The sequence below is a fragment of the Chiloscyllium plagiosum genome, chromosome 12, assembly GCF_004010195.1.
Source record: "Chiloscyllium plagiosum isolate BGI_BamShark_2017 chromosome 12, ASM401019v2, whole genome shotgun sequence".
Classification (NCBI taxonomy): domain Eukaryota; kingdom Metazoa; phylum Chordata; class Chondrichthyes; order Orectolobiformes; family Hemiscylliidae; genus Chiloscyllium; species Chiloscyllium plagiosum.
This window is the reverse complement of record NC_057721.1, coordinates 87,326,423-87,345,344: the sequence shown is the minus strand read 5'-3', so window position 1 is coordinate 87,345,344 and position 18,922 is coordinate 87,326,423. Positions and strand designations below refer to the sequence as shown.

General features: G+C 43.4%; 1 protein-coding gene and 1 long non-coding RNA gene across 5 annotated transcripts in view; one reads left to right on the top strand and one right to left on the bottom strand.

Moving 5' to 3' along the window:
* The window catches only part of LOC122555459, a 61,796-nt gene that overhangs the window by 38,188 nt on the left and 4,686 nt on the right, over positions 1-18,922 (bottom strand). For 2 of the 4 annotated variants that reach the window (XR_006313279.1, XR_006313278.1), the window contains exons 2-4: positions 11,845-11,939; positions 10,577-10,782; positions 644-780 (exon numbers count right to left, since the gene is read on the bottom strand). This is a non-coding gene — a long non-coding RNA (uncharacterized LOC122555459). Of the gene's footprint in view, positions 1-643; positions 781-10,576; positions 10,783-11,828; positions 11,940-18,922 lie in introns of those variants that run through there. The other 2 variants (XR_006313280.1, XR_006313277.1) reach the window with 2 other exon arrangements.
* batf (basic leucine zipper transcription factor, ATF-like) overlaps positions 9,285-18,922 on the top strand; it is a 14,509-nt gene continuing 4,871 nt past the window's right edge. Inside the window, exons 1-2 of the mRNA XM_043701488.1 lie at positions 9,285-9,724; positions 12,460-12,564. Of these exons, the coding sequence (XP_043557423.1) occupies positions 9,659-9,724; positions 12,460-12,564 (171 nt within the window). The 5' untranslated portion in view covers positions 9,285-9,658. The remainder of the gene's footprint in view (positions 9,725-12,459; positions 12,565-18,922) is intronic.

The window sequence follows — 18,922 nt, the reverse complement described above, 5'->3', positions numbered from 1 at the left end:
AATAGAGGGATCGAGTTCCGGAACCATGAGGTTATGCTGCAGCTGTATGAAACTCTGGTGCGGCCGCACTTGGAGTATTGTGTACAGTTCTGGTCACCGCATTATAAGCAGGATGTGGAAGCTTTGGAAAGGGTGCAGAGGAGATTTACTAGGATGTTTCCTGGTATGGAGGGAAGATCTTATGAGGAAAGGCTAAGGGACTTGAGGCTGTTTTTGTTAGAGAGAAGGTTGAGAGGTGACTTAATCGAGACATATAAGATAATCAGAGGGTTCGACAGGGTGGACTGGATGAGCCTTTTTCCAAGAATGGTGACGGCGAGCACAAGGGGGCATTGCTTTAAATTGAGGGGTGATGGATATAGGACAGATGTCAGAGGTAGTTTCTTTACTCAGAGAGTAGGAAGGGTATGGAATGCTTTGCCTGCAACGGTAGTAGATTCGCCAACTTTAAGTACATTTAAGTCGTCATTGGACAAGCATATGGATGTACATGGAATAGTGTAGGTTAGATGGGCTTCAGATTGGTATGACAGGTCGATGCAACATCGACGGCCGAAGGGCCTGTACTGCGCTATAATTTTCTATGTTCTATATACATAGGGAAATGTTGCTGCAACTCTATAAAACATTATTGAGACAGTACCTGGAGTATTGTGTACAATTTTGGTCCCTTACTTGAAGAGGCTTGTAGTTGTATTTCAGGCAGTTCAGAGGAGGTTCTTTAGATTGATTCCAGAGATGAGGGGTTTATTTATGAAGTTTAGGCCTATACAGTCAGTTCTGCAAAACATAATAGTTCCCTTCTTATGCAATCCCATGTGATAAGAAAATTGCATAATAGCAGCATCATTTAAACAAATGGGGCCGAAATTGTGTTATAACTAATACACGCTTTAAAACTTTGCGCTTTAGAAAGTGTCCCCAATTCGTCAATTGTGTTATAGCCAATTCGTGATAATGAAACATAATACAGCGGCATGATCTGTATTCTCTTAAGTTTTGTAGAATGAGAGGTATGTAAGATATGAAAGGGGATTGACAAAGTAGACTTAGAAAGGATGTTTCCTCATGTGGGGCAATCTGGAATGAGTGGTCATAATTTTAGGATAAGGCAAACAGATGTAAAGCAGAGATGAGGACAAATTACTTTGCTCAAAGGGTCACTTTGGAACTCACTACTGCAGAGTGGGGTGGATGCTGGGACATTGAGTAAATTTGAGTAGATAGATTTTTAACTAGTAATAGGTTTAAGGGTAATGGAGAATGGGCAAGAAAGTGGAGTTGAGGCTGAGATGAGATCAGCCATGATCATACAGAATGGCCTACTCCTAGTTCTCATCTTCTAACCTTCTGTAACAAGACACCCAGATCCCTCTGGATCTCACAGCTCAGCAACCTCTCTCCACTTACATAACATGCTTCATTTTTCCCGTGAAAACAGACAACTTCACACTTTCATGCCTTGGATATGGCATTTATCAAATGCCTTCTGGAAATATAACATAATTATCCAGGGCCCGATTCAAAGCCAATGGTTTGTTCCAGCTGCTGCAGTATTTAAATCACTGAAGACCCTTCTCATTGAATCTGAGAGAAAGGGAGAGGTCCGAACGTGAAATGCCAAGAGTGCATCAACGAATGAAAATCCGCTGTCAAGGTAAAAAAAGAGAGTTTTCGAAAGCACCAGTGATATAGTTACAAGAAAAACATTTGCCCTCATATAGCCTTTCAACATTTATGTTATTATCCTTTTTTAGTGTTGTATTATTAAATTAGTAGCTTTTTAAAATTTATTCATGGCAATGTGGGCATTGATAGCTGGGCCAGCATTTATTGCTCATCCCCAATTGTCAACCACATTGCTATGGGTCTGGAGTCACAAATAGGCCCGACCAGGAAAGGAGAGCAGATTTCCCTCCCTATAGAACATTTGTGAACCAAACTGGTTTTTCCAACCATTGACAATAGTTTTATGTCCATAATTCGACTCTTAATTCTAGTTTTTAAAAATATACTGAATTCAAATTCCACTGTCTGCCATGACAGGATTCAAAGCCAGGTCCCCAGAACATTAACTAAGTCACTGGATTAATGATCTAGTGATAACGTGATACCTCTGTTTATAGAGGGAGTAAGGCAAAAGATGGAAAATTACAGACAGATTAGCCTAACCTTGTTCATGTGTAAGATGGAATCCATTGTGAAGAATGAGATCTCTGAATAAATGGAAATATATGGTAAAATAGGGCAAAGTCGGCATGGTTTCATCAAGGAGAGGTCATGCCCAACAAATTTTCTAGAATTCTTTGAGGAAGTAATGAGCAAGTTAGACCAAGGAGAGCCAGTGGATGTTATCCACCTGGACTTCAAGAAGGCCTTTGGCAAGGTGCTGCACAGGAGACTACTAAGTAAGATAAGGGCCCATGGTGTTAGAAGCTAGGTGCGAGCATGGGTAGAAGATTGGCTGTCTGACAGAAAGCAGAGAGTGGGAATAAAATGGTCCTTCTCAGGATGGCAGCTGATGACAAGTGGTGTTCTGCAAGGTTCAGTGTTGGGACCACAACTTTTCACTTTAAAAATTTACGATATAGATGAAGGAACTGAGGGCATTCTGGCTAAGTTTGCAGACAATACAAAGATAGGTAACATTGAGCAAGCGGGGAGGTTCCAGATGATTTTGACAGGTTAGATGAAGTACAACGTGGGAAGGTGTGAGGTCATGCACTGTAGTAGTGCAGAACAGAGGCATGGACTATTTTCTAAGTGAGGAGAAAATTCAGAAGTCTGAAGTGCAGAGACTTGGGAGTTCTAGTCCAGGATTCTCTCAAGGTAAACTTGCAGGTTGAGTCAGTAGTTAGGAAGGCAAGTGCAATAATGGCATTTATTTTGACAGGATTTGAATGTAAAGCAGGGATGTACTACTGAGGCTCTTTAAGACTCTGGTCAGGCCACATTTGAAGTATTGTGTGGAGTTTTGGGCCCCATATCTCAGAAAGGATGTACTGGCCCTAGAGCATGTTCAGAGGAGGTTCACGAAAATGGTCCCAGGAATGAAAAGCTTAACACATGAGAAACATTTGAGGACTCTGGATCTACACTCGATAGAAGTTAGAAGGATGGAGGGGGGGATCTCATTGAAACATACAGACCACTGAATGGCCTGGACAGACTGGATATTGGGAAAATGTTTCCATTGGTATGCTTTCCTTTATTGGTCAGAGTATTGAGTACAGGAGTTTGGAAGTCATGTTGCGGCTGTACAGGACATTGGTTAGGCCACTGTTGGAATATTGTGTGCAATTCTGGTCTCCTTCCTATTGGAAAGATGTTGTGAAACTTGAAAGGGTTCAGAAAAGATTTACAAGGATGTTGCCAAGGTTGGAGGATTTGAGCTATAGGGAGAGGCTGAACAGGCTGGGGCTGTTTTCCTTGGAGCGTCGGAGGCTGAGGGGTGACCTTATAGAGGTTTACAAAATTATGAGGGGCATGGATAGGATAAATAGGCAAAGTCTTTTCCCTGGGGTCGGGGAGTCCAGAACTAGGGGGCATAGGTTTAGGGTGAGAGGGGAAAGATATAAAAGAGACCTAAGGGACAATATTTTCACACAGAGGGTGGTGCGTGTATGGAATGAGCTGCCGAGGAAGTGGTGGAGGCTGGTACAATTGCAACTTTTAAGAGGCATTTGGATGGGTATATGAATAGGTTGGGATATCTGGTCGGCGTGGACAGGTTGGACCAAAGAGTCTGTTTCCATGCTGTACATCTCAAGACTCTATTGTAGGAGAAACGAGGACCTGAGGGCACAGCTGTGAGTAAAGGGAAGACCTTTTAGAATTGAGGTAAGGAGAAATATCTTCAGCCAGAGAGTAGTGAATCCATGGAAGTCAATGCCATGGAAGTCTGTGGAGGGCAGGTCATTGAATATATTTTAAGACTGAGACAGATAGATTTTGATTGTCAAGGGGTTCAAGGATTATGGGGAGAAAGCGGGAGAATAGGGTGGAGAAACTTATCAGCCATGATTGAATGGCGGAGCAGATGTGATGGGCTGAATGGCCTAATTTCTGCTCCTATGCCTTATGGTCTAATACCATGGGCATTAGTCTATTTTTATCAAGAGGTTTAATATGTACCGTACATACTCAAGTAATAGTCCATCTCATGTAAAAGTCAACCCCCTATTTTTGGCCAAATAACCTGGAATTTTCCGTATATCTCATGTAAACGTTGAGCCGAGTTCTTCACGGATAACAGATCAACGTTTATGAGTCAGTGTGCCGGACGTCATGTCCCGCTCCACCATTCTAGTCTGCTGGTCGTTCCACTCTGCTTCTGGTCTTCCAGTTCGCTGGCTGTTGGGTTCCTCTCCGAGTTTTCAGAATTATCATAATTCTTTTTATTTTCCTTTATTCTTTTAGAATCAATTGGGCTTCTGCTAATGATAAGATATGAATTTTGACGGGCATGAATTTCAGCCCCTCAAAAGTCATATCCATATAATAGTCAACCCCACAAACTTAACCTTAAAAAGTGGTAAAAAAATTGATTATTACTCAATTATATATGGTAATTAGGTTAGTCTTTCTGGAACCACAATTTTAAATCAGAGACAAGGTGACTGAAGAGCTCTTGAAATCCTAATGGAAGTTTGTAGATATTGTGGTTATTAACAACAGGAGAGAGAAAACATTGAATGACATCAGCTTGGTTTCGTATTTCCTATGTTCAAGGATTGAATTTTGTTTAGCACCCCAATCCTCACCCTAACCCCTCAGACACTGGGAAGCTTTTGAATTCAGTTTGAAGGTGATCAGACTAGTCTGATGCAAGTACAGTCGTTCCTAGAAATAGGAGTTTGTTTAGGGCAGTTAAGGAAATAAATTATGTCAGGGAAAGAGTTTCATTGATGACTGGGGTGTTTGGTTTGAAATCTGCAGATTATTAAAGTATGGGAAGGTTTAAGCCCTCTGTTCTGTGAGTGGTCATTGGAAAAGGCCTGACAGCTCACAGGACTAGAACTGAAAAGAACCAGTTCAGTCAAAATGACAGATTTGAGGGAAGACATTTCTCTGGAGTTTTTTTGTAACTGTTGTATAGTGGTGTTGGAGTAGAGGTAGTTTTTTTGAAATATGTGGATATCTCATTTTAATTTTATTTTTACTTCTTTGTGTAATAAGCTTTGATCTTATTGTTAATACCAAATCAGCAGCCTTGTGTGATGGGCTAGCAGGAGAGTGGGCAGGAAGAATGGGATTTCCTGATCGCTGTCTCTGAGTGGGGACTTTCCCGGGGGGAGGTTCAGAACTCAACTCCATTGGAGCCAATTCAAGGCCATTTCAGAGGCAATTTATCATATGGCCCAAATATTGGTTCAAACCTCCCCCTCCCTGTGAGCAATCAACACATGGACATGTTAGAAGTCAGTGGAACAGAGCCTCTTGACCAGGTCAAGGGAGTGAAAAGGCATAAGCCCTCCCTCGACTCTCCTACTCCTCAGATCCTGCTTGACCTGCTGTGCTTTTTCAGTGCCATCCTTTCAACTCTGAATCTCCTGCATCTGCAGTCCTCACTTTCTCCATGTCAAATAAGTGAAGGGCCTCTGTTTTTTTTTATTTATGGGATGTTGAGCCAGAATGTATTGTTTTGAGTTGTGTTGACTAGCTCTCGAGGTCATTTCAGGGGGCAGTTCAACATCACCCACATTATTGTAGGTCTGGATCACATGGAGGCCAGACCAGGTAAGGATTCCTTCCCTAAGGGACTTTATTGAACCATTTAGACTTTTACAACTGTTGATATATGATCTTCATTGCGCCAAGTTTTTATTGAGTTCGAATTTCACCACCTTTGACAGTGGGATTCAAACTCATATCCCCCAACATTAGCCTGGGGTTGCTAGATTACTAGCCCAGTGACATCATCATGACATCACATCCTCCCCTCTCCAGTCCAAGGTTGGTAGGACCTCTGTTTTGTAGCACTGCACTCAGGCAGCCAATGATGAGGGATGCTTTCTTTCCTTTGATTGGACCAACATCAGACCCTCCTCAGAGACCTTCTTTCATTGTTCTTCAAAAAAGACATTCTCCTTCAATTGGATGGGAAACACAAAGGCAGCCAATGAGAATTTTAGAAGATTAAGAGCTGACCTTATTGAGGTGTTCAAAATTATGAACAATTTTGACAGGGTAAAGAAGGTTATTCTGTTCCCATTAGTTGGTATGTCAGTAACTAGGTGGTCACAATTTCAAGATTGTCAGCAAGAGAGCTAGGAGTGAGATGAGGAGAAACTTTTCACTCAGAGCTGTTAGGATTTGGACAGTATTGCCTGGTACTGTGGTGGGCGTGGATTACATCGAAGGTTTCAAAAGACAGCTGGATATACATTTGAAAGTGATGAATTTAGAAGAATACATATATAGGGTGGGAGAATGGGACCAGCTGGGTAGCTCTTGCAGGAGCATGGCTTCCTTCTGTCCTATAAAATTGTATGATTCTATGATTTTATTTCGAGTACTCTGTTTTTATTTACAGAGAGTCCATGAGTTAATTAGAGACTAGAAACTCAGTCTAGTCTGCTTCTCAGTCACACACCATCAATGGGTGAGTCCTGCAGTCAGTCTTCATTGCTGCTGTGAAGGTTTGGATCAGTTCTCACACTCTCCCTGCACAAGGACGTTCAATGCTCGAAATTCACTAGTTGGACATTAGGCACTTTCTACTTTTGAGATCACCCTGGATTATATAAATGAACCAGAGTACTATCAATGTGCAAACGAGAGGGGCACAATGTAGGGCTGAGGTGAGAAGAGAAAGTGCTTTGCGTTATTATGAAGGAATTGACAAGTTATTGAAGGAATAATTGTCTCCCACATTCCTTCTCAGTCAAACATGATTTTGGCGATTTCACTGAACACATTTCTCTCTTGCAGGCTGGAGCATATTTAACTTAATGAATACATACTTATCAGGATGGTGGTGAGCTATAGGGAGAGGCTGAATAGGCTGGGGCTATTTTCCCTTGAGTGTCAGAGGCTGAGGAGTGATCTTCTAGAGGTTTATAAAATCATGAGAGGCATGGATAGGGTAAATAAAGAAGGTCTTTCCCCCACGGTATTGGAGTCCAAAACTAGAGGGCATAGACCTAAGGTGAGAGGGGAAAGATTTAAAAGGGATCTAAGGGGCAATGTTTTCACGCAGAGAGTGGTGCATAAATGGAATGAGCTGCCAGAGGAAGTGGTGGACGCTGGTACAATTGCAGCATTTAAGAGGCATCTGATAGGTACATGAATAGGGTTTAACAGGATATGGGCCAAACGCTGGCAAATGGAACTACTTCAATTTAGAATATCTGGTCAGCATGGATGAGTTAGGCTGAAGGGTCTATTTATGTGCTGTACAGCTCTCTGACTCTATGGTGCATAAGGAGGAGGTGTTAGCAATTCTGGAAAGTGTACAAATAGAGAAGTCCCCTGGGCTGGATGGGATTTATCCTAGCATTCTCTGGGAAGCCAGGAAGGAGACTGCTGAGCTTTTGGCTTTGATTTTTTATGTCATCATTGTCTACAGGAATAGTGCCAGAAGACTGGAGGATAGCAAATGTCCCCTCATTCAAGAAGGGGAGTGGGACCACTTTGGAAATTATAGACCTGTAAGCCTTACTTCGGTTGTGGGTAAAGTGTTGGAAAAGGTTATGAGAGATAGGATTTATAATCATCCAGAGATGAATAAGTTGATTAGGGATAGTCAACACGGTTTTGTGAAGGATGTACCTCACAAACCTTATTGAGTTATTTGAGAAGGTGACCAAACAGGTGAATGAGGGTAAAGCGGTTGATGTGGTGTATATGGATTTCAGTAAGGTGTTTGATAAGGTTCCCTAGCGTATTGCACAAAATATGGAGGCATGGGATTGAGGATGATTTAGTGATTTGGATCAGGAATTAGCTAGTTGTAAGAAGACAGAGGGTGGTGGTTGATGGGAAATATTCATCCTGGAGTTTAGTTACGAGTGGGGTACCGCAAGGATTTGTTTTGGGTCCACTGTTGTTTGTCATTTTTATGAATGACTTGGATGAGTGCAGAGAAGGATGAGTTAGTAAATTTGTGGATGACACTGAGGTCAGTGGAGTTGTGGATAGTGACAAAGGATGTTGTAGGTTACAGAGAGGCATAGATATGAAGCAGAGCTGGACTGAGAGGTGGCAAATGGAGTTTAATTTGGAAAAGTGTGAGGTGATTCACTTTGGAAGGAGTAACAGGAATACAGGGGACTGGACTAATGGTAAGATTCTTGGTAGTGTCAATGAGCAGAGAGATCTTGGTGAACAGGTACATAGATCCTTGGAAGTTGCCAACTAGGTTGATAGGGTTATTAAGAAGGCATACGGTGTGTTAGCTTTTATTGGTAGAAGGTTTGAGTTTCGGAACTATGAGATTATGCTGCAGCTGTACAAAACTCTGGTGTGGCCACATTTGGAGTATTGCATGGAGTTCTGGTCACTGCTTTATAGGAAGGATGTGGAAACTTTGGAAAGGGTTCAGAGGAGATTTACTAGGATGTTACCTGGTATGGAGGGAAGGTCTTACAAGGAAAGGCTGAGGGACTTGAGGCTGTTTTTGTTTGAGAGAAGGTTGAGAGTTGACTTAAGTGAGACATATAAGATAATCAGAGGGTTAGATAGGGTGGACAGTGAAAGCCTTCCTCCTGGCATGGCGATAGCTAGCATAAGGGGACATAACTTTAAATTGAGGGGTGATAGATAAGGACAGATGTCAGAGGTAGGTTCTTTACTTAGAGAGTAGTAGAGGCGTGGAACGCACTGACTGCAACAGTAGTAGACTCACCAACTTTAAGGGCATTTAAACGGTCATTGGATAGGCATATGGACGAAAATGAAATACTGAAGGGCTTCAGATTGATTCAATAGATTGGCAAAACATCAAGGCCCGGAGGGCCTGTACTGCGCTGTACCGTTCTATGTGTAATGGAAATGTCATAGGGTAAGTGATCCAGCAAATGCCAGGCTAACGCTTAGGGGATATGAGTTCAAAGCCCACCAGGGAAAGTGGTGAAAGCTGGGTTTGATAAAAATCAATCATCAAGACCTGGTTTAATGGAGATGACGATTGTCATTGAAGATTGTCATCAAATTCCATCTGGTTCATTCCTGCCCTTTACAGAAGACAATCTGGTGGTCTACATGTGACTCCAGAATCACAGCAACGTGGTTCACTCTTTAGTGCCCTCTGGGGCATTTAGGGAGGGGCAATAAGTGCTGACCAGGAAAGTGACACCCACATTCCCTGAATGATTTTAAAAAAATTTGTTTAAGCTTTGAAAATCCTGACCTTTCTGAAGTGAATTCTCTGCAGTGAATTCGTTTGTAACTGCTCTCAGTGTCTCTGTCAGTAGTTTTTTTTGTCGGTTCTCTATGTCTGCCTCCCCCTCACGGAGAGACTTTGGGTTTTTTGCTGGGTTTTTGGGCTTCTATTCCCAGACGTGAGTGACACAGTTTCCGCCACAATCACATGACTTCCAGCTTCACGGGCCCGTGTTAATTACCAGAAGAGGCAGGCTGAGAGTTTAGAAAAGTGAGATGAGAGGCAGGTTCGGTGAGACTGCTGGTGAGTGCACTAAGGATTACTTCGAAAGGGATGGCTCAGGATTCTGACAGCAGCGACAGCGGCTACAACAGGTACCAGCCTTACAATGGCAAACAGGTACATTCAAGAGGAATGTTGTTGGATCGGGTGGGGACAGTGGGAGGGAGCAGATAGATGGTGAAGGTGATGTTAAAGATCTAAGCAAGTGTACAGTGTAAGAGATATTGTGTTTGAAACTGCATTTTAAATGTTTCGCCCAGTTTTTCTCAGGACTAATATGTCTAAATATAAATTCTTAGCGACCGGGCCATGTTATCACAGCCTGCACCTGTTTTCTTTCCTGTATTTCCCACATTTCTCATTTCCTTTCCGGAAATGCCCGAGCCTTCCCGGGCTGGTTAGCACAGCTCCTGGTCAGTGAGAGTAGTTGGGAGATTTCTCCTGGTCTTCAGTGTGAGGCCAGTTGCTGGATTCTTGCTGGACAATGCAGCTCAGGCTCAGGGACAGTGCGCTCGATTACTCTCCTCTTGTCAGTTCACACCCCCGAACCTCAGCCAAGAGCCTCAAGCTGCAATCTGTCAAGATGGTGGTTTTAAAAGTTCCACTAGATTTATCAGAAACTTACCATCACTCTGCATGGGAAAGGGCTGCATGGTATAAAGCAGTGAGAGGCTGTCCCTCAATGCCTGAAATTGAACAGTACCATGCACAGCTTGCAGTTATGCATCCTCAGCCTCTTCACAGGGAGAGCTGATGCTGGAATCTCCTCCAGTTAAATATTTTGCTGGAGCTCTCTCCCTTGTTCAGCTCCCAGCCAAGACCCAGTCCAAACCATACAATGTTCAATTACTCTCAATTGTTTTTATCTAAATGGTTTCTTTTTCAAAGTTTGAATCATTTTACCACAAAAAGAATATCTCAATTTACAAAACAATTTGATGTTCTGTTCACAAACGGCCTGTTACTCACTGGGAATGTGTGTCTCTCACAATCTGTTTCTGTAACATTTCTGTCAACCACAGCTCTCTCTCACACACTGTGGGCCAGGAGCTTCTCATGGTGCAGTCCCACTTCCGAACAACTCAATTCTACACCACACACCACTGTCCCAGCATCACACCAAACCACCTTCAGATAGTTTCAAGACTCACTTCCACAGTTGTACATTTTATTTTCTGAAAAGGAAACAATGAGAAAAGCTTTACTATTTTCAGCTTCACCAGGAGTATTGTCCCTGTTCTGTGAATGTTTGATGGGGACCATGTAAAGGGAACTTTATACTGCATCTAACCCCATGCTGTCCCTATCCTGGGTATGTTTGATGAGGGACAATGTAGAGTTTCCTGGTGAAGGGCTTTTGCCCGAAACGTCGATTTCGAAGCTCCTTGGATGCTGTCTGAACTGCTGTGCTCTTCCAGCACCACTAATCCAGAGCTTTACTCTGTACCTAACCCTGTGCTGTTGCTGTCCTGGGAGTGTTTGATGGGGACAGTATAGAGCATTTTAGTCTGTGGAAACAATGCTCTGCAAGATGTGGAATGTGTTCCATTCTCTAACATGGATTGTTAAAGACACTCTGAATATAATTTCATTCTTTTATCTGATGTATAAAGCCATTCTTCATCTTCTGGAATAAAAGAAAGCTTGTTGAAAGTTCAAATAATGATTAGTTCTGCACATTTAGTCACTTTGTGTAAAGTTAATTTCTGGGTTATCCATGATTTCTATTTTGTAAAAGAGTGTTTGTTTTTATTTTCACTCAGGAATCATTAGGGTGAGATTTTGATGGGCAGTTTGTAGCAATCTGGGATTTAAACCTCTGGATTTTCAGATTTTAAAGGTGGACCAAAGTGATTAAGTGAAGATTTTGACAGGTTCAACTTGTAAAACCCTAGTAAAAAAATTCAACTCTTAATATGAGAGCAAGGAGATTCTGAATGGGGAAAGAAGATTGGATCGCTCTCTCTCTATCTCTGTGTCTCTCTCAGTTTCTGTAAATCTCTCTGTTTCTCTCACTGTTTCTCTCTGGCTGTGAACGTATTGTCATTTTTGAAACAAAGGTTGAGTTGGGAAAGTGGTTTAAGGGATTCAGAGCACATCTGGGGAGGTGGAGGTGAGATAGGTGCCATAGTGTGATTCAGTGGTGAGATGGGGTCATGGGGCTGAACCTTCTGTTCCTGTACTTCTGTTGTAAAAGAGATCATGAAGGATTTCTCGGCACCTGGCACAGAGCTTACAAAAAGCAGCAGGAGGTGGTTTGCTTCTTCTGTCTATTTCAGAAACATTGAGGCTGGCGTCAGGAAGTTGGGAGTTGGTGTTGATTGAGCGTGAGCTGAGGAGAGAGAACAGCAATATCCATTGGTGTAGACTGGTTCAAATGGATTAGAGGGTCCAGAACAAGTGGCAGAGCAATTAACTACCGATCGTACATGCTTGCTGTGCTGTAAATCAGAATTACAGATCAAAGGTGAATACTTTAGTTACACAGTGGGCAATGATAACATATCTGTTTAAATTTATTGATCATTTTATATTGAGAGATTCCACTGGCACTGACGATGAGTCTGAGTGAGTCACAGTGCTGCCTTAAAGGTGTTCATGTTACTTGTCACATGGGGGCACAATATAAAATGTAAAGTGGCCACAAACTGGGGAGTGAGACCTCCCAGAAGGAGGATAGTCTGGATCAGAGACAGCAGCAGAGCTAGAGCTGCCTGAAATGGAATGCAAACCTTTCAAACACCACGATCCAGCTCCAATCCAACCTTACACAGTACATCATACACAAAACAGACACTGCACATGTTCTGTATCCAGGGAAAATAATGCAATCCCTCTTTCCCATGTTCCAGGAAAACTTTGAAGAAACAAAGAAGGTCATGCGAAGGGAAAAGAATCGACTTGCAGCTCAGAAGAGTCGACAGAGACAGACTCTGAAAGCAGATACACTACACCAGGTAAGACGATGGGGTCAAATGGATAGACATCCTCAGTCGCCGGAAACAGTCTCAAAGCAACGGAGAACAAGGCGTAACAGATCCTAGAACAGGCAACAGCTGCTTCATGATCAGGTTAAAGTGTTAAGTGAAGGTATAGAGGACAAGTTTAGTCTTCAGCATGAAAACAGGCTATTCAGCACCTCGACTCAGTACTGGAAACCAAAAAAGAGAAAATGCTGGAAATTCTCAGCAAGTCTGGCAGCATCTGTAAGGAGAGAAAAGAGCTGATGTTTCGAGTCTAACTGACCCTTTGTTAAAGCGTCTAACTCAGTACTGGAAGATTTGCTTGTCACGAGCCAAGCATTTGAACTGATCACCATCTCCTTCCATTCCTTTCTTCCTTGAGTTTTACAGTTTCTTCCTTTAACATATCAAAGCTATTCTCTGTGCCCACTCTGAGCCAGTCCCACACTCTCCGTGTTGCCTGGGGAAGAATGTTTCTCCTGAAACTGCCACAGGCTTTATTTAAGACTGTCAGGTAATTTTGACCCTTATTCTGATGTCACCTAAAGTTTTTCCACACCCATCTCCTCAAGGTCCTTCAAACTCAGAGGTGTCCCCCAAGTCACCACTTAGTCTGCTTGAACTAATAGCTCAATCTACTCAATTCCCACAGCAAATCAGCTCACAGTTCAGGAATCATTATAGGAAATCTATCTGCACTGTTTCTACAGGTGAATTGGCCATGCTAAATTGCCCGTAGTGTTAGGTTAAAGAGGTAAATGTAGGGGTATGGGTGGGTTGCGCTTCGGCGGGTCGGTGTGGACTTGTTGGGCCGAAGGGCCTGTTTCCACACTGTAAGTAATAAACGTGGGCGGCACGGTGGCACAGTGGTTAGCACTGCTGCCTCACAGCGCCAGAGACCCGGGTTCAATTCCCGCCTCAGGTGACTGGCTGTGTGGAGTTTGCACATTCTCCCCGTGTCTGCGTGGGTTTCCTCCGGGTGCTCCGGTTTCCTCCCACAGTCCAAAGATGTGCAGGGTCAGGTGAATTGGCCATGCTAAATTGCCCGTAGTGTTAGGTAAGGGGTAAATGTAGGGGTATGGGTGGGTTGTGCTTCGGCGGGGCGTTGTGGACTTGTTGGGCCGAAGGGCCTGTTTCCACACTGTAAGTAATCTAATCTAATCTACACAATAAAAGCCAATCGGCCCATTGAGGAGGATCATTTTATACAATCATGGCTAATCCCATGAACACATTCCCCATGTCCCTTGACAGGAAAAGTCAGTCTGTTCCAGACTTTCATACATAAACTCCCCAACCCTCGGAGACACAGAATTCCAAGGATTCCCAGCACTCCAAATGAAGACATTTCTTCTTCTTTTTGTCTCATGAACCAGTGATTGTGTTTTGGAGTTCTGAATTCCCCTAGCCCAGGGGGAAACAGCATCTCTGTTACCCCACAGAGCCCTATGTGTTTCAACTTGGTCAGCTAATCAATCCTGGAAACTCCAGCAAATTAATCCTCATAACATGGACTAACACTTTCACTGGGATAACTATCAGAGCTGCACTGTCAGAAGATCAGCGTAACGGAGTGGGCACTGTCAGAGGGTCAGTACTGAGGGAGCTTTTTTTATTTATTCATGAGATGTGGGGATCTCTAGCTAGGTCAGTATTTATTGCACATTCCTAATTGACTAGAGGGCAGTTTGGAGTCAACCACATTGTTGTGGGTCTGGAGTCACATTAGTGAATCAGATGGGTTTTTCAAGGTTCATGGTCATCATGAGACTTTTTAATTCCAGAATTTCATTAAATTCAAATTCCACCATCTGCTGTGGCAGGATTCAAACCCAGGTCCCTAGAACATTAACTGGGTCTCTGGATTAACAGTCCAGTGATAACACCACTAGGCCATCACCTCACCTATGATGAAGTACTGCACTGTTGGAGGGTCAGTGCTGAGGGAGTGCCGCATTGCCAGAGAGTCAATGCTGAGGGATTGTCACACTGTCGGAGGGTCAGTACTGAGAGTGTGCCACACTGTCAGAAGGTCAGTACTGAGGGAATGCAGCACTGTCAGAGGATCAGTACTGAGGAAGTACTGCATTATTGGATGGTCAGCACTGAGGGAGCACAGCACTGTCAGAGGGTCAGTGCTGAGGGAACGCAGCACTGTTGGAAGGTTAGGCTCTGAGGGAGCACTGCACTGTCAGAGGATCAGTGCTGAGGGAGCGCAGCACTGTTGGAAGGTCAGGCTCTGAGGGAGCTGAAAATGTGTTGCTGGAAAAGCGCAGCAGGTCAGGCAGCATCCAGGGAACAGGAGAATCGACGTTTCGGGCATAAGCCCTTCTTCAGGAATCCTGAAGAAGGGCTTATGCCCGAAACGTCGATTCTCCTGTTCCCTGGATGCTGCCTGACCTGCTGCGCTTTTCCAGCAACACATTTTCAGCTCTGATCTCCAGCATCTGCAGACCTCACTTTCTCCTCAGGCTCTGAGGGAGCACTGCACTGTTGGAGGGTCAGTGCTGAGGGAGCACTGCACGGTCAGAGGGTCAGTACTGAGGGAGTGCCGCACTATTGGAGGTAAGATGCTAATGGAGATGTTTTGCCTGTCAAATTCAGCTGAAAATGCGAAGGTTTTATTTGAAGAATGAGGTGATCTGACCAATTCGTCACTGTCCTTCATTTCACAGGCTGTGCTTTCCAAACCGTTCCTGCTCTTTGTTTCAAAATTTCCTCCATCATGGTGCCTCTGATCTATTTCACACTTTTGATTCAACTTTCATCCTGTGCTGATTTTATGAGGACAGTTTGAGATGTTGTCTTTGTGCTGCTCTGTATGTTCATCTGATAGACAGTGGTTTGAGTCTGAGCCCCTCCCTGTGGCTCAAGATCCCACGGTGTCTGAGTGCATCTGAGTGCAGGTTTCTGTAAAGAGTGGAAGTAATTTTATCTCCACGTCAAACTGAAAACCACCCTCTCTCATTCATTCAAACAAAGAGAGATGTGTGGTGTCCTGTTCCCTCTCTCTGGAAAATATACGTAACCCTCAGCAAACAGTGAAACACATTGCTTTTGTGGGAATCACTGTAACATTCAATATATAAAATGCAATACATAGCATACACTCCACAGTATATACTGTGTCATATATGGTGTGTGGTATCTAATAAATAATACATAGGATATCATATGCATGCCATCATCTCTCCCCCAAATGCAGCGAGAGTGCAAAGTTTATGTGAGAAACTGTTCAGTTTGAGATATTGCTGTGGTTGTCATGAATGTGAAACTGTCAGAGGAAGCAGTGAATTTGGTTTGTAAGTTGCTGGTGACCTGCACATTTCCTGCAGTTGGTTGGTTCAGCCAGGTTAACACAGTGGGTAAAAACAATGCAGATGCTGGAAACCAGATTCTGGATTAGTGGTGCTGGAAGAGCACAGCAGTTCAGGCAGCATCTGAGGAGCAGTAAAATCGACGTTTCGGGCAAAAGCCCTTCATCAGGAATATGGGCTTTTGCCCGAAACGTCAATTTTACTGCTCCTCGGATGCTGCCAACTGCTGTGCTCTTCCAGCACCACTAATCCAGGTTAACACAGTAACCGTCCTAGATTCTGAAATGAATGAATCACAATGTTCCTGACCAAGAATCTACTTAAGGCTTGATACAAGAAATCGCCTTCTCCCTCTCTTTGGCCTTTCTCTATCTTTTTTTTTCTATCTTTTTTTCTCTCTCTTTCACATCATGTCTACTTTAATCCACTTCTAAAACAAATAGGGCTTTCATCCTCAGAAACTCTGTGTTTATAAGCCTGTAGAATTAGATCTATGTCCTGTTATAACCAAGCAGCAGAGACAATGAGGTTTGAGTTACAGACTCAGTTGCCTCAGGCCTGACTATAGTTCACCTGGTTATGTTGTACTTAGTCCTGGAGTCACAAACTAGACAGTGTGGGTGAGAATGGTTTCCACCAAATTTCCAATCGTCTGACATGACCCTGCCCTTCCACCCCCTGCCAGGGTAGGCATAAGGAGGATGAAAAATGTGTTATTTTTATCTGATTAATGACAGTAACTTTCTGAAAAAGTCACCAGTATGTCAGTGACCAGTGTTCTTTCAGATTGAAAATGAGAAGATAGAAAGTATCAGCAGGAGTCGGCTATTCAGATTGTCAACTCAATCAGCAATAAATTGGCCCATTTACACATATCTCTGTTTCTAGTTAGCAACTAACTCTGGGGCCATATATTCCTCCCTCCACCAGGAGACATAAGACCTTGGGAGGACTGGGTGGGGTGGATAACCTGAAGCTGTTCCCTCTTGTAGGGAGACTGAAAATCAGAACAGAGATGAGGATTTTTTTTTCACCCTGAGGGTGGTTAAATTGGGAATAACGTTCCCCAGGGAACAGTGAAGACTGGATCATTGATCATTACTGAAGGCTGAGTTTGAGAGATTCCTCATGGATGAGGGAGTCTACTCTCAATCATCAGTAAAGTGATGGAAGGTGCCATCAAAAGTGCTATCAAGCAGCACCTGCTCAGCAATAATTTGCTCAGTGATACCCAGTTTGGGTTCCACAGGCCCATTCAACTCCTGACCTCATCAGAGCCTTGGTCCAAACATGGATAAAAGAACTGAATTCCAGAGGGGAGGGGAGAGTGACAGCCCTTGACATCAAGGCTGAATTTGACCAAGTATGGCATCAAGGAGCCCAAACAAAACTGGAATCAATGGGAATCAGGAGACAAACATCTGCTGCTTGGACTCATATCTGGCACATAGAAAGATAGTTATGGTTAATGGAGGTCAATCATCTTAGCTCCAGGACATCTCTGCAGGAGTTCGTCAGGGTAGGCCCAACCAGCTTCAGCTGTTTCATCAATGATGTTCCCTCCACCTAAGGTCAGAAGTGGGGCTATTCTCTGGTGATGGCACAATGTTCAGCACCATTCACACTCAAAGTCATAGTATTATGCAGCATAAAAACAGACCTTTTGGTCCAAATCATCCACACCAATCAGCCCGTCCCAAGCTGACCTAGTGTCTTTTGCCTATATCCCTCTAAATTCTATCTGTTCTTATACCCAGCCAGATGCCTTTTATATGTTGTTATTGTACTAGCTTCCACCACTGCCTCTGGCTGTTCATTCCATACATGCACCATCCTCTGTGTGAAAAAGTTGCTTCTCAGGTCCCTTTAAAATCTTTCTCCTCTCACTTTAATCTTATGCCTTCTAGATTTGGACTCCCATACCCTTGTCTATTTAAACTTTTCATGCCTCATGATTTTATAAAACTGTATAATGTCATCCCTCAGCCTCCGAAACTCTAAGGCCAACCTATTCAGCCTCTCCCTAAAGCTCAAATTCTCCAACCCTGGCAACATCATTGTAAATCTTTTCCGAACTCTTTCAAGTTTCACCACAGCATTACTGTCGTAAGGAGACCAGAACTGAATGCATTTTCCAAAAGTGGCCTAACCAATGTACAGCCGCAACATGACATCCCAGCTCCTATATTCAATGCACTGATCAATAAAAGCAAGCATACCAAATGCCTTCTTTACTATCCTGTCCAACCATGGCTGTGCTTTAAAGAGACAAGGAACCAGCACTCCTCAGGACCGTACCATTAAGTATATAAGTCCTGTCCTAATTTGCCTTTCCAAAATGCAAGACTTTATATTTATCTAAATTAAAATCCATCTGCCACTCCTTAGCCCACTGGCCCATCTGAGGCCCCATCAGTGGGCCCCACTGGCCCATCTGCCACTCCTCAGCCCACTGGCCCATCTGATCAAGGTCCAATTGTACTCTGAGGTAGCCTTCTCCACTGTCCGCTATACCACCAATTTTGGTGTCACCTGCAAACTTACTAACCATACCTCATATATTTAACATTTATATAAATGTTAAAAAGTGGTGGACTCAGCAGTGATCTTTGTGGCACACCACTGGTCACAGGTCTCCAGTCTGAAAAATAACCCTCCATCATCACACTCTGTTTCCTATCTTCAAGCCAATTTTGTATCAATTGGATAACTCGCCCAGATCGCATGTGCTCTAACCTTGCTAACTAGCCTATCATGCAGAACCTTGTTGAATACCTTGCTGAAGTCCATACAATGTCCAGTGCTCTGCCTTTATCAATCTTCTTTGTCACTTCAAAAAAAAACTCAATCAAGTTAGTGAGACACAAACTACCTATAAGGTGGATAGAAGAGGGATAGGAATGGTTGTTGGAGGTTCCTGGTTACAGATGTTTCAGTAGGATTAGGGAGGGTGGTAAAAAAGGAGGGGGGGTGGCGTTGCTAATTAGAAATGGTATAACAGCTACAGAAAGGCAGTTCGAGGGGGATCTGCCTTT